This window comes from Crocodylus siamensis, chromosome 3 (assembly GCF_052110815.1).
Source record: "Crocodylus siamensis isolate JL-2025a chromosome 3, ASM5211081v1, whole genome shotgun sequence".
Lineage (NCBI taxonomy): Eukaryota > Metazoa > Chordata > Crocodylia > Crocodylidae > Crocodylus > Crocodylus siamensis.
Genome location: NC_143397.1, coordinates 72,805,755 through 72,820,010, shown reverse-complemented (window position 1 = coordinate 72,820,010; position 14,256 = coordinate 72,805,755). Strand labels below are relative to the sequence as shown.

The window sequence follows — 14,256 nt, the reverse complement described above, 5'->3', positions numbered from 1 at the left end:
TTTGATGACCTTCTCAGTCCTATGTTGCGCACATTTGCACATATGCATTATTAGAGAGAAGTAAAATAGCATCAAGAGCAAAAAGAGTATAAACCAAATAACCTCCTCAGAGTATTAAAAAGCTACTGATAGATTTCAGACCACCCTCAATTGACTCAAGTATTTTTCTTACCAATTAATTCTGCTACTATGCTTTGGAAAATCTGACAAAACATCAATAATTAGATGCCAGCCACTACCACTGCGAGCTGTGTGAAACTTGGCGATTTCACCTTGCAGGAGTGTAGACAAATATTGTGTTTGGTATTAATCCACAAGCATTCCCTCCCCTACCAGTTTTAGTATAAGCTTTGGGTTTGAATAAATCCAAACAAGCAAAGGAAAATTAAGTCAATATCTCTACATTTTACATTCTTTCCCATAATAACCACACAAAACTGCTAATTTCATGCAAAAGTTATGTAAACCTTAAGTAATCTATCCTGGCCTGAGTCCGATGTTCAATTTTGGAATGAAACCAAGTAAGCCTTGTATAGTTAGTACAGACCAACACCTATCTAGCCACAAAAAACCAAGGTGCACAGGGTGAGTGTTGCTAGCTGTTTTCATCACCATCTCTACTCTTATTTTACATTTTGTGAAGTCCTACAAGAATGTATACTTATAGTGCTATATAAAAGCCCGATATGAATAAGACTAATTGCCTTTGTTTTAAACCCTGCCAAGATTTTATATCATTTTAGCTGCCTGTTCTGCTTCCATCTACTACTAAGTATCCTGGGATTCCAGCTCATTAAGATACACCATTGCTTCTGTGGGCCCAATTCTGATCTCATGCTCGTGTAAATCAGAAGTAACTTAAGGGAAGTTGCCCCAGGTATCATTTAAGAATCCAGTGTCCCTAGAGTGAAAAAAAAACAAACCAAAACACAGAAATATTGAGTTGTATTAGCATTTCAACTGCAAACATATTCATTTTGTAACTTTATGAAAGAAAATCTAAAAAAAAGAAAGTCACTCTTTGAATCCATACAACTAAGTATGAGTGGGGGAGGAGATAGGAGGATGAATGAGGTAAAAGAAAGATGAGGAGATGGTAAAGACATTGGGTTAAGCTATGGAAGAGGTAGAAAATGAAGATGAGAAAGAGGATGTGAAAGGGAAGGAGGAAAAAGGATCAGATGATTATAAATGGAACTACAGAAGGAAATGGAGATACTGAGGATAGGAAGATGGGGAGGACAAGAGGGATGAGAAGGAAGTGGGAAAAGAAGACAATTCAGAGATGAGACTTAGATGGAGTAGGACTGGGACTGGGTAACAGAATATACATAAAGTTGGGTAAAGCTAGAAAAAGTAATGAGCAGGAAAAAGACAGGGCTAGGACTGTTCAGTGTGGATGGGATTTGGGATTAGGAATGAGGGTAGTATGAGAGGCTTGGAAGGCAGGGATTGGGAGGAAAAGGATAGGGAAGAAAAGATTGTAGGAAATGGGATGGAAATGGGAGTAAGGACAAGATGATCGTGAGACTAGAATGGAGGCAAGAGAGATTCTGCTTGAAGGGAGCATCCACCTTACCAATCCACCACAAGTACTGAAAGATGCGAAGGAGCCAGGGTAGTGAAGCACAGCACCACTGTAATAACAGGCTCTCTCAGGCTGAGATTGCGCAGCACCTGGAGGACTTTTCCCCTCGCCCCTGAGACGCTCCTCTACTGCAAAGCCAGGGGCCAGGAAGCGGCTGTCCCTCTTTAGCAGCAGGTAGAACTCCCGGGCAAAGGCCGGGATTCTCAGCAGCACCTCATCCCCATCCTCTGAAGGAGGAGGTGGAGGTGGGGAAGGTGGTGGGAGTAGCTGAGAAGTAGCACCAGATCCTTGAGGAAGTGGAGACCAGTGATAGAACTCCTGAGACTCATACTCATCTTCTGTGTCCTCCTCCTCCGCTGCCTCTCCAGCCGGCTGTGGCTGCCTGTCTACTGAAGAGGAGACTGAACGGACCTCACGGGAGCTGCCTGCCACTGGACTAGCAGTGGTGGGAGTATTGCTCGTGCTGCTTTTATTCCCACAGTTGGGATCAGTACTGCAGCTGCCTCCTCCACCACTGCCTCCAGCTGGTTCCTGCTGGCCCCTGCTCCACAGTGCTGGGAAGACAATCTCCCATTCCTCAGAGTCTCCTGAAGCATGCAGACCTGTGGGAAGGCCAGGCTGTGATTAAACGATATAGGCAAAGGCACATCTACACAACCTCACAAAAATCACAGTATAGGCCACCACACAATTCAGACTTGGTGGCACTGACAGTCAGTGCTCCCCACTGCCAAACCCATCATACAAAACATACCAAATTTCCATTCCCCTCCCCTATACAGTGTGGCATGTAGTCAGTCAGTCACTAGGTTTTCATATGTGCTGTTGAGGAATCCCAGACAGGATGCCGTTCTTGGTAAGCACTGGAGACAGAGCTGGAAACTGAGCTGCATGGAAGCTGCGTGTGTATTCCTATCTGTCATTATACTTGTTTCTTTAGTAAATGCCTCCGATTAAACGCCAGGCTTAGACCAAAAAAAATAATTTACGCAAAACCATGACAAAACTTTTTCAAAGTCATTTCATTAGGGAGCTGGTCATAAAAGCTAGTTGACATTGCAGTGAAAAAAAATGGACAAAATTCATGAAAATGGTGTTGCCATCAGCCCTTTTTAAGACTGCCTGTGCTATCATAGCATACATATTATTACAGTGCAGCTAAACACACATGTCCCTGAGCCACACGTGCGCATGTGCACACACACCAAAACAAAACCTCTATCAAGATCACATTCAGAGCATATTCATGCAAAGTATGTCTGTGTGTAATGTAGAAGCTGTCATATGTTTCCCCAAGTACTTTATGGAGTGACATTGCTAGTCAAGCCAGAGGTGGGTCCACAGCTGGGTAACGTACATACAAATCATCGAGAGATAGTTATTCACAACTAGTGGACAGCCACACAACACAGCTAGGTCATTTAGAAATAAGAAAATATAGGATACAGGCATAAGCACAGAAGGAACGGAATGTAATACAAGAAGCACTGCACAGCTGAGAATCACCCCTTGTCCATTTTATACATGCTTGATCCATCTGTGAACAGATGTAGGGGCTAGCGGCATAGAAAGGCTAACATAAGCAGAGGAGAGAAAGCACCAAGGACATGCTGGACCACTGATATCCCCACCCCACCCCCTTTGTAATGAGGGGAAATGCACAGACATGAGAGAAGGATAAATTTACCTGAAATTATTCCACTTGACAGGAAACACAGCTGATAAAAAATGCAGCAAATGTGGCTCAGTCGCATCCCTGTTTTCTTCTCCATCCACTTCACTGGCCTGAAACCCACGCGGAGGGACCAGGCGACTTGGCAGGGCTGTGTGGCTCCGGTCCTGGTTTGTAATGAGCTGCTGCTGCTGTTTCCAGTCCTAAATGGCTGGTGCACTGAATTGCACAAGGTCTTTGGAGGGCGGCGTGTGGCTCAGCTGCCTCTTCCCGGGGTGTGGGTCCGAGGTTGTGGGAGGCAGAGAGGGGAGGGGAGCGGCAGGAAAGCTTGCAGCAGCTCCCTGCCGGGTGGCAGGAGGAGTCTGCCTGCTGCTTTACAGGGGGGCCGGAGCCCCGCGGAGCAAAACCACCTCCAAGGAATGGGCAGAGCAAATGCCGTGTCCTAGAGGAGAGAGAGGGAGCAGCAGAAGCAGGAGCAGAGGCTGCCTGGAGAGCGCGGAGTGGGAGGGAGGAGGAAGGGAGAGAGGGAGGGAGCTACAGTATCTGTGCGCCCAGAGCGCGTGTAACAGTCCGGGCGCAGCAGCCGGGGCAGCGGCAGCTGAGGGACGCGCAGCGGGAGGCGCGCGCGGCGGCAGCATGTGCCCGGCTCAGCCCCGCGCCCCGCCCGGCGGGGGCAGCCCCGCAAGGCCCACAGCTCGCGCCCGATTGGCCGCCGCGCCCGCCACGATTTCCATGGCCGGGCCCGGAGGTGCGGGCAGGTAGAGCGCGGCCTCCCGCTGCCCGCCGCTCCCAGGGCCGGGTCGGGCCGGGCTAGGCGGCTGCGGACAATGCTGCAAAGCATGTCTGTCTTTTTTTTTTTTTTTTTTTTTTCCAAACTTTGGTCTGAGTTTCGATTTTGAAGGCGAAGAGCGGGAAGATCCTGAAAGGAGGCAGGTCGCGGTCCTGAGTTTCCACGTGCAGCGTGTTGGCCAGGCCGGACGCGCACACGCGCACGCACTCTGTCCTCACTGTTGAACCCTTCTCAGTGCTCTCCCTCTCACACACGTCTCAGTGCTATCTCTCCCTCTCTCTCACACACACACACACACTTTCCTCACTGTTGAACCCATCTCTCCCTCTCACACACACTCATCTCAGTGCGCTCTCTCTCTCTCTCTCACACACACACACAGTGCTCTCTCTCACACACACACACTCTCATCTCAGTGTTGAACCCTTCTCTGTGCTATCTCTCTCTCTCTCACACCCCCCCCAGAGCCTAATACCCACCAGATACTCCACACACACAGCCCACACACAACTCAGTAGGCACAACCCACAATGCAACCTACACGCACAGTCCCAAGATACGCTCTGTGAGAGTCTCTCAGTACCACATAGACATCACCATATATCTTGTATACCCCCTCACCTTGTAACACACCCACAATTCAACCTACACCCCTACAGTCCGTAGGCACACTCCAAGCACCACCATATGCTCTGTAAATCTCTGTGTATCACCCACAATTCAGCCTACACCCACACAGCCCCTAGGCACACTCCATGACAGCCTCTCAAGACCTTAGACACCACCATATAATCTGTATCCCCTGCCTTGCCTTGTAGCACACCCACAATTCAACCTATATGCACACAGTCTTTAGGCACACTCTGTGACAGTCACTCAGTACCTTACAGACACCACCATATATACCCTTTGAATCCCCTCATCTTGTAGCACACCTCCAATTCAGCCTATACCCACATAGCCCCGAGGCACACAACAATGTTATAAGCAAATGCAGCTTACATAATCTTGCTCAGACCACAACACTTGACTTACTATCCACAGAATAAAACATGCATATGCCATACCTAACATTCCCAGTACCATGCACACGCTAAATATGCACACAAACTCTACACACAAACACTGTCAAAGAAAATCTTACACTATACCCTAGCCAAAGTAACACACACAAACACACTTGAGTATATACTAACTAGAATACCTGAAAAAGCTATACTGTATATCTTTTGTTCCCACATAAAAACATGTTTAAAAGGGCTTTGCTTCAAATTCAAGTTACTCTGAAGATTAACCATATCTGCCTGTTTTTCTGTAATTTGATTCTAAATTCCCTTTTTTCCCCCACTATACAGCTCTCCATGGAAACCCAACACTTCCCACCCCAATCTCTGTCAGCAGAGGAATGATTAAACAAGAAGCCAAGTGATATGGTAAAACAAACATATAAAAGCACATTAACCTTCAAAAACAACAGGTAAACACATCCAATTATGTAGCCAATATCTCATCATAACCTTCACTGTTTTACCTATGGTTGCTGATGTCAAAGGTGATTGTTATGCCTTTAAGGAAAAGCACAGCAATCTATTTTTGAGAGAAAGACATTTGGTCAGTAAGCGAAATCTACAAAGTTGCAAGCATTTCTCCTAAAAGTTAAGGAGATGTTAAAATGAAAAGTAAAACCTAAAAAAAACAAAACAAAACAAAAAAAAATCACATGTTTAGGCTCCAAATAAAAAACATGTTTAGATGCCACAGAAGCCAAACAACTAGGGATCTGATCACTGCTCTGTGTCTTCAATAGCTGCATAAACGTTACACAGTCAGGGTGTGTATTCTCAACCACCTCCAAACAATATTCTTGATTAGTTATTTGGTTTTATGGAAAAAAATACTACATAGTGATGCTTTGCTGGAAATTAATTGAGCCAACTTTCAAACTAAGCAAAAATCAGGGAGGGTTAGTAAAAACAAGATGACAGATTTACAGTTAATAGCTTAACATAAGAAGAGTTTTACAGTGAGTACAAACTAGTATTCATTTGGTAATTAAATTTAGACTGAATGCTTGCAATAAAGCTTGAATACCTGAGTAAATAATATTACATGTTTTAATTTACCTGGAATTATTTAATAGGCCCAATCATGCAAACCTTTCACAGGCAAAACTCCTTGTGCAGCCTCTCTAAGTAAAGCCTGGGAGATGGGGTTCACAAACTACAATATAAGTCCTAAGTTCTGATTTTGATTGCAATTTTAGGTATGAATGAACAGTAAGAAAATGTACTAAAATTGCAACAATTATGTATGGTATATTACACAGAGCTTACTATGCAAGAGTGAAAATATACATTTAATTGACAATCAGCAAAAACTTGGAAGAAACAAACAATGTGGGGTTTTTTCCTATTTCTTTAAACTGGAAAATGTCATAACAATGTTTATATTTTCCTATATTAATTTCATACCTTTGGACCAAATCCTATTTGTCTTACTCATCTGCAGATCTCAATGAAGCCAAGATGAATACTTCTGTGAGTAAAGTAAGTAGAATTTGAGTCCTTAAGCATAAGCTGCAGGAGGTAGTAGGACTGTAAGAGAACAATGAGGAGAGACTTTGAGATGCTTGACTTTATTACAAACAAAAGAGAAATGTTTGAAACAGTTCTACAAATATGTAAACAAAGCTAAAAAAACATTATTTGTAGCTGCAATGTATTTTCTTTGCTCCTTTTATGTTTCATTTGTATTTTTTTAATAGCCAAAATAGAAATATAATGGAAGTGCTTTACATTTGACTTCAGGGAAAGTGCACTGTAAAACAGAGCCCCTACTGGTGTTCATTAGTTTTAACAGAGTCTGGTCAGAGGTTAATACTGGTACGATGGTATTGTAGCCCACCGGATGCTAACAGTTGTAGCTGTGATAGTGATACAAAAAAAGTCTATCTGTAAAAGAATAAGAATTGAAAGAGCAAACTGTGTTTCAAACTGTGATTTTGTAACACAAATGTGATTGTATCCACATGTGCTGTACAAAGAACTTTCCCTTTAATAATCCATAGGACTAGCAAAATTCTGTCTCAGAGTTTCTGTTTTGCAACCTACATTGGCTCCTATTATGATTATTTAAAAACCCTTTCTTCACTTGCTGGATATAATTTACTATGTATTTATAAAATTAGGATACATAATATATTTGAAAGAACTCAGAAATTTGTTGAAGGAAATAAAGCTTGTATCATTTTAAGCATCTATTTTCTATTGTTCAGTCTCTGTGTCAAAATTATAATCACTAAGAAGAAAAAGTTAGATTAATTCCTGTTCTTAATTTCAATAGAAGTATAGCTCTTTTTTTTTTTCAAAAGGGGAGGGGGGTCAGATCCATTCCATCCCAGGAAAAATGAAAAATGGGAAATTCTATATATATGTACACATTCCTCAGCTGGTGTAAATCAATTTACAGAAACCAACAAAGCATCAGAAGATTTGTCCCATCTGAGAATCTGGCTCCATGAGTTTATATCTGAGTATAACCTAGATATTTTGAAGGTTTATATTCTTCCCCTTACCCACCTCCCTTCCCCCAAAGCTACAAAGATGTGAACTAGCCTGTGGTACATTTAGCCACAGCAAACAGCTGCACAAGACCACTGAGAAGCTCCAGCTGTTTGCCACTTCTTCCATCACCTCTGCAGGACAGCTGATGATCTCCAGCTGATCAGAGAAGTAGTGTCCTTTAAAGTAAAAGCTGCAGCAAAGAGCTGAGGGATTCATCTTAAACCTGTTGCAAAATAAGTGGGTTGTGAACCACACTGATAAAAATTATTTGGGTTCTACTGTACCATGTTTTTGAGGACTAATTATTTTGGAATTAATAGGGCAAAATTTTCCATAGTCTGACCTGAAGTTGAGGACTGCTATCTTCATGGTTGTCTCAGAGTCACTAGAGACATTCCATAGATCTCAAAACATGAGCAGAAGACTCAAAAGATTTTGCCTATTGACCTTAAAACCCCCTAAGCAGTATAATTACAGCTAAATCTATGCTGCCAGTCACTTCCTATCTTTTCTGAGTGATGTCCTACTAGGTGGGTGCATCTACATGAGACACTAACTGCACACTAGCCAAATAATACTGTGCAGTAGTGCATCACAGCACCAACAGTGCTAATACACTACAGCACAGTATTACTAGGCTGTTACGCAGTAGCATCACTTAAAAGGCATTCACTGAAGCTACTGCACAGTAACTCTGGTTACTGAGTATTTATTTAGTACTTGATTATACAAGTACTAAATAAATGTGCAATAACCACTGCACAATAGCATCTCGCATAGACGTGCCCACTGGTGAGCATCATCTTCCCTATAACCATAAGTAAATGAATGATATAATTAATAGCTGTTTTTAGGAAGCTGTTTTTTATCCTTAACCAATGTTTTGTTTTGTTTTGGCGGGGGGGCTTATTTTCAAAACTATAAAAGCTTTAGCAAGTGTGTTTACAAAAAGGAATTTTATTTTATTTTACACATCCAATCCATTTCTAGAATCTACCTTAAACAATGCTTCAAATTCTGATAAAGAATCTTCAAGGATTTCCACAGTGGTTTAGTTGTTATTTTTCTGAGTGTAAGCCTCAAAGGCTCTGCCTGCCTTAACTTTGTGGACATTTGTTTCAAATTTTTACAATTTAATGAAAATGTACTGGATCAACAGAAGTAACTGTGCTAGTCTGAATGGTGTTTACTACGCTAATGCCACATATCATATGACTATTAAGATTAGAAACAGAAATGCCTTGCAAATGGTATCTCAGTTATAAATAAACTTTGAAGCTAAATACAAGTTGAAGTACCTTACTTTAACCCATAGGTAAATGTGAACGGATGTGCCATTTCTTGATATTTTCAGATGTGAAGAAAGTCAACATTTTAGAAAAAGTTGTGTTCTGTTTCCATTGAACTAATCAGTTAACTTCATTGCCTCTTAACTAATGGACTCCGAATGTTTAGTCTGTAATTCTATACCATTATTTACATGCTCAAAAATGAAGGGTTTATTTTAAATGTATGCATTTAAGACTACTTCAAAAGACTTTTCTTTTACGAAACTTACTTTAGAGTAAATCTCACAGTTCTATCTAAACTTAGTAGTATAATCATGATAACCCAAATAGTAAGATATGTGTCAAACTACTGTGAACTTAATGTTGCATGCTCAGTGTTCACACTTCTGGTTTAAAGTGCCAGCACAGTAAATATGCAGAGTTAAACTCACAGTAGCCTGATCCTTATATCTTTCTCCACAGGTTCTCATGATTGTACTACTGAGTTAAAATAATGCAGTGAGATTTACTCTTAGTATATCATAGTCATTAACTGGTGAGCTCTCTCAAAAAAACCACACTGTGAAGTTAATCTAGATCTTTGTGGGTGGTAGAGAGAAGTAAAAATACACTTACAATGCTCTATTTATATAGGCTGTTTGGCAGCGCCATCAGTTAATGGGCATGCACTTTCATGGGTAGTTATATTTTTTTCATTTAGTGTTCCATTTTTTTTACAAGAGTGTGGATTGCCAATTTGACAGAGAGCAATCTTCTAAAGGTATCCTATGTAAATTGTAGCATATAAGTACAGATAGTAAGACTCCCTCCATAAATCTCAGTTCACAATAACAACGTGAGATTCTAAGGGCTCTCACAAAAAGAACTGTACTTCAAATTTTGTGCCTCAGAGCTTGTTCCACCATGCAAAAGCATTACCCATCTAATTTGAAAGATCAACCTTACCATTTAACAAACAAATGTCTCACAAAGACTATCTTCTTCCTTTGAAACATCGGGGTGCCTTATAAAGAATGAATCCAAACTTGAGACACTGAGACATCACACAAAAAAACACAAAAGTCACTTATTTGAGAAGATGCTTCCTAAATGAAAGAGGCCTAAACCTCAAAGAACTCTATTCCTGCTTTAATATAACCTCTCAAGAAAAGAAATTAAACCACAGGAGACCAGAAGAGCCTCAACAAAAATGCTCAGCACCGTCAAAGATTATTGTTTCCTTCATAGGCATTTTCCCATTCCTGTGCTTTCCAATTCAGCTGAGAAGGAATCAAAAAAACTCCCCTTAGTTTTTTGTTTGGTTTTTTCCATTGGAACCTTTCTCCTTCATCAAGGGTCTGAGTTTCCTGTTAATTTTACATAATTGAAATTTAAGGAAAATGTGTATTAGTGTAACTTTGTTATACTCTTAATGATATAAGCAGACAAAAAATAATAATACCATGATGAACTACTTTTCTTGAACAAAAGGAAGAGAAAGGACTGCTTAATGTTACTTCACATATGTTTCTGAAAATATTAAGAAAAAAGAAAAGAAAGCTAACAAACCTCAAAAAACTGTATCTAAAAATGTAATTATTGCTGATTAAGCAAAAACAAATGACAAGCAGAAGTCACTTAAAATAGGTCTACAGTTTGGAAACTTTATGTTTCCAGTTAGAAATTTTTATACCCACCCTTTGCTTTTTTTTTTCTAACAGAGTTGCCTTGATTATAAAGCAATATACTCAAGTTTAGTAAATTAGGAAGAGAAAAGTGAATGCATGAAAATATAACAAAAATAATCATTATGAAGACAATAACCATTATTAGTCTGTTCTCTACTGATTCTTGTCCTATCTAATTTCCTATTAAATTAAATGTAAATGGGAGTTCTCTTTAGTTTTGCTTTTTTCCCCGTTGTAAAGTGGATCCTGGCTGTTTCTGATACATGAATTTACTCAAAAACAACATACTATCATGTAATGTATTTAGAAATCACCAGGAACAAACGTTGTGTGTACATACTGAATATTAGTAGCTAAGCGCTGTTAGTTGTAAAATACGTTTTCACTATCACCGCCACCACAAAATGATTGTTTCTCAATTTCCCATTCCATTCTCATTGTGCTACTTAGCTAGTTGAGAATTCTCCTAGTGTGGGGGGAATTTACAGCCATAAATCTAGTGGTTCTGGCTCCTATACTAATCTTCCCAATGCTTAAAGGACATGTTGGGAGATGGAGGGAATTTAATGTCTCAAAAGTAGGTAGGTGGCAGGGTGGAACATTGCTTCCCATCAGTATATCCTGGTAGGGACCATAGCCAGTCATAGTCTATCTAAGCTCTTTCTAATTGCTCCAATTTATGTCAGGGACACATCTTACAGAACACAAGACAAATTTGGCCAGGACTGTAAACACATGGGATCATGTTAAAAAATCAACAGTGTTCCTAGCCAAAGTGGGATTGGATTAATCAAACAAATTAAATTATCACTGAATAGTACATAGATATAAGCCAGTGATTTTGAGATGTATGGTTAATCCCTAACTAGCCAGACAGCTAAGCTTCTTCACAATTTATTCTAATTTTACTCAGGAATTAAAATGAGGCATGTAAAAAATTACGCAAGACATTAAAAATATCTCTGCCTGAGTTACAAGTATTACAAGTAACACTTTGGACATTTGAGCAGTACAATAAGGTTTCCATTGCCAAATACAGCACCTAAATACATGGCACTTTGACAGGAAAATCAGTTCTAGCTGGAGAGCATGAAAGAAATTAAAAATGTTGGGCATAGGAAGGTTACACAAGGAAAAAAAGATGAAAGAGAAAATAGCTGAATCTTTAAGAATATGAAAACATGACTAACCACCATTCCTGTAGACACACTGACTGATAAATTCTGTATATCATTGTAGACATTACTATTTTTATGATTACTACTAAATTTCTATTCATTTAAATTTAGCAAATATATAAAGACCATGACCGACTTCAACTGCATGACGAAACAAGAATAAGCAGGAGGCATTCAAGGCAGGCCAGGAAATCTAAGGGAAAACAAGGATAGAACAGGCAGGAAAAGAAAGAGAAAGGAAAAAAATCAAGTATACAAAAATAGGGAACAGTAAGTAAAGTCTGTCAGTGCAAGGTTCTCTGTGATCAAATTGAGGAAAATATATTTCTGTTTATATAAAACTAAAAATTAATGGAAAAGCAGTGGAAAGCAAGTTACTAGATAATACAAAGTTAGCGTACAAAGGTGAAGGCAAACAGAGTCTCCCAAGAAATAGGAATATCTTGAGAATTGACTAACTTATGTACTTACTTTAAAAAGTATTTGATAAAATAGAATATTGCTAGAGAGATATTCTGCCAGACAAGATGGAAGAATACCACTACATGTTGAAGAAATGGAGGAATCTCAATTTGCACACAAAAATCTCAGGACCAGCGAGATATCCCAATGAATATGCATTCTCAGAGACAGAAAGGCAATGAATAAGCAAGCATACAACACAAACAATATTTTTTTAAAGCAGTAGAAGGGAAAGAAAAACTCCTTCCTCAAAAGATGGCCCGACCAAGTCTTTCATCCTCAAAAAAAAAATTTTAATTTGTGATGGGGTGAAACTGGGTTTATAATGAGTTCTTTGAAACAATGGCTACAGCATAGATTTTTTTTGACATCACAGGGAGATAACATTGATTACAACCAAATTTTGCCAAAAGCATAGTACTGCTTACATTTTTAACAGCTTTTTTATATTTTCTCTGTACAGTTTTCTCATTCAAGTCCCAGGCTTGCAACCAACCACATACACATATGCTTACTTTTACCAAAGTAGACCCAATGATCTATAATATTCTTAGACTCCTTTTTATATATTGAGCCTCTCTTTCTTTAAATGTAGAAATATGGCAAGGATCTACCTATGATATTTACATGGTCCTCAGTATCACAGCTTCTCCCAACACACTTGTGTGATAAAAAAGAATTATTTCCATTTTAGGGATACAGAGCATAGGACACAGTGCCATTAAGTGATATATCCAGAGTTACATAGAAACTAGTGTCAGAACCCATCTCCATGCTTCCTCTTTAAATTTATTTTACTTGCAGCAGTTCTATAGTCATAGATAATAAGTTAATTAAAGTAATTCAATTCACTATCATATATACTCAATCTCCTTTGAAACATATTACTTATTTTCTTAAAAGCACCTGGCACAGGTATCAAATTACAAGATACATAGCAATAATGCCAAAGTCCTTAGTGTGTTTTTCCCCCTTCACCAAAGTTGTTTGGAGTGAGTTTAACATTCATCAAAGGTGCTAAAATGGCAAACCTAGAGACTTAAAATCGAGTATCCTCAGAACAACAAAGTAAGGGTACAAGGTTCCCCATGCTCTCATTACATTTTGCCCTGACCCTAACATGGAGGAATCATTTCCAGGAATGAGAGATGACCATGTACCCCACCAGGAAGGATGCCCCATCTGTAAGCGTGCCTGCTGAAATAGTGATTGTTGAATGCAGAACTATTAGGGCTGTCTGAAGCTTCGGTTGCTGATTCGATTCAGTGGAGATTTGGCCTAATTCGGTGGCCAAATCTCTGAATCTGAATTGAATCAGGAGACCCTTTAATCTCTCTGAATCAAATCCTGACTTGGAGGTCAGGAGCAGTGGGGAGAAGAGGGACACAGGCGCACGTGTGTCCTTCCCACACGTGTGCCTCCTTTCTGGACCCGGAGCGGAGGAGAGTGCAGCAGTAGCGGCGGCGGCGGCGAGCAGAGCAGCTGAGGGGGCAGCAGCAGCTGATCCCCCTAAGGTAAGTGGGGCTGAGGGACTGAGGGGCCGGCGCAGCTGAGCCGGATCCGGAGGGGAAGCCCCCCGGGTCCCTCTTAGCCGAGCCAGTAGGGAGCCGCGCTCCCGAGCCGCGCGAACAGAGCGCGCAAACAGGCGCGGTCTGTAAGAGGGCGTTCTCACAGGCGGGCGAGCAGGCGGGGCCCAGAGGCTGACCCCTGCTCTGCTAGTAAGGGCAGCAACTCCTGCGATGGTGTCGACACGGAGTTCTCCCAGGGCCCCTGCCCGGGGGGCGCGGCCTTCCCGGGGCTTGTCCGAGGCCTCCACCCAGACAGAGCCCTCGGGGGGGCTGCCGTCCTCCAACCCCCTGGCCTGCGGGAACTGCCCGGCAAGGTCTGGGGGGGCAGGGACTGGGGACTCCTGCACCTGTCCTGTAGGTATCCGCCTTAGGACCCTGGAGGAGCGGGTGCAGGAGCTCCTGGAGGAGGTTAGCAGGCTGAGGGGAATCCGTGAGGCAGAGGAGGAAATTGATAGGTATTTTCTTTCTCTGCAGGGTGG

The 14,256-nt window shown here is 41.1% G+C and overlaps 1 protein-coding gene across 2 annotated transcripts in view; it reads right to left on the bottom strand.

Moving 5' to 3' along the window:
* ADAMTS19 (ADAM metallopeptidase with thrombospondin type 1 motif 19) overlaps positions 1–3,897 on the bottom strand; it is a 256,732-nt gene extending 252,835 nt beyond the window's left edge. Inside the window, exons 1-2 of one of the 2 annotated variants that reach the window (XM_090038507.1) lie at positions 3,276–3,897; positions 1,580–2,190 (exon numbers count right to left, since the gene is read on the bottom strand). In XM_090038507.1, the coding sequence (XP_089894633.1) occupies positions 1,580–2,190; positions 3,276–3,360 (696 nt within the window). In that variant the 5' untranslated portion in view covers positions 3,361–3,897. The remainder of the gene's footprint in view (positions 1–1,579; positions 2,191–3,275) is intronic. The other variant, XM_090038506.1, reaches the window with a different exon arrangement.
* Positions 3,898–14,256: the final 10,359 nt, after the last annotated feature.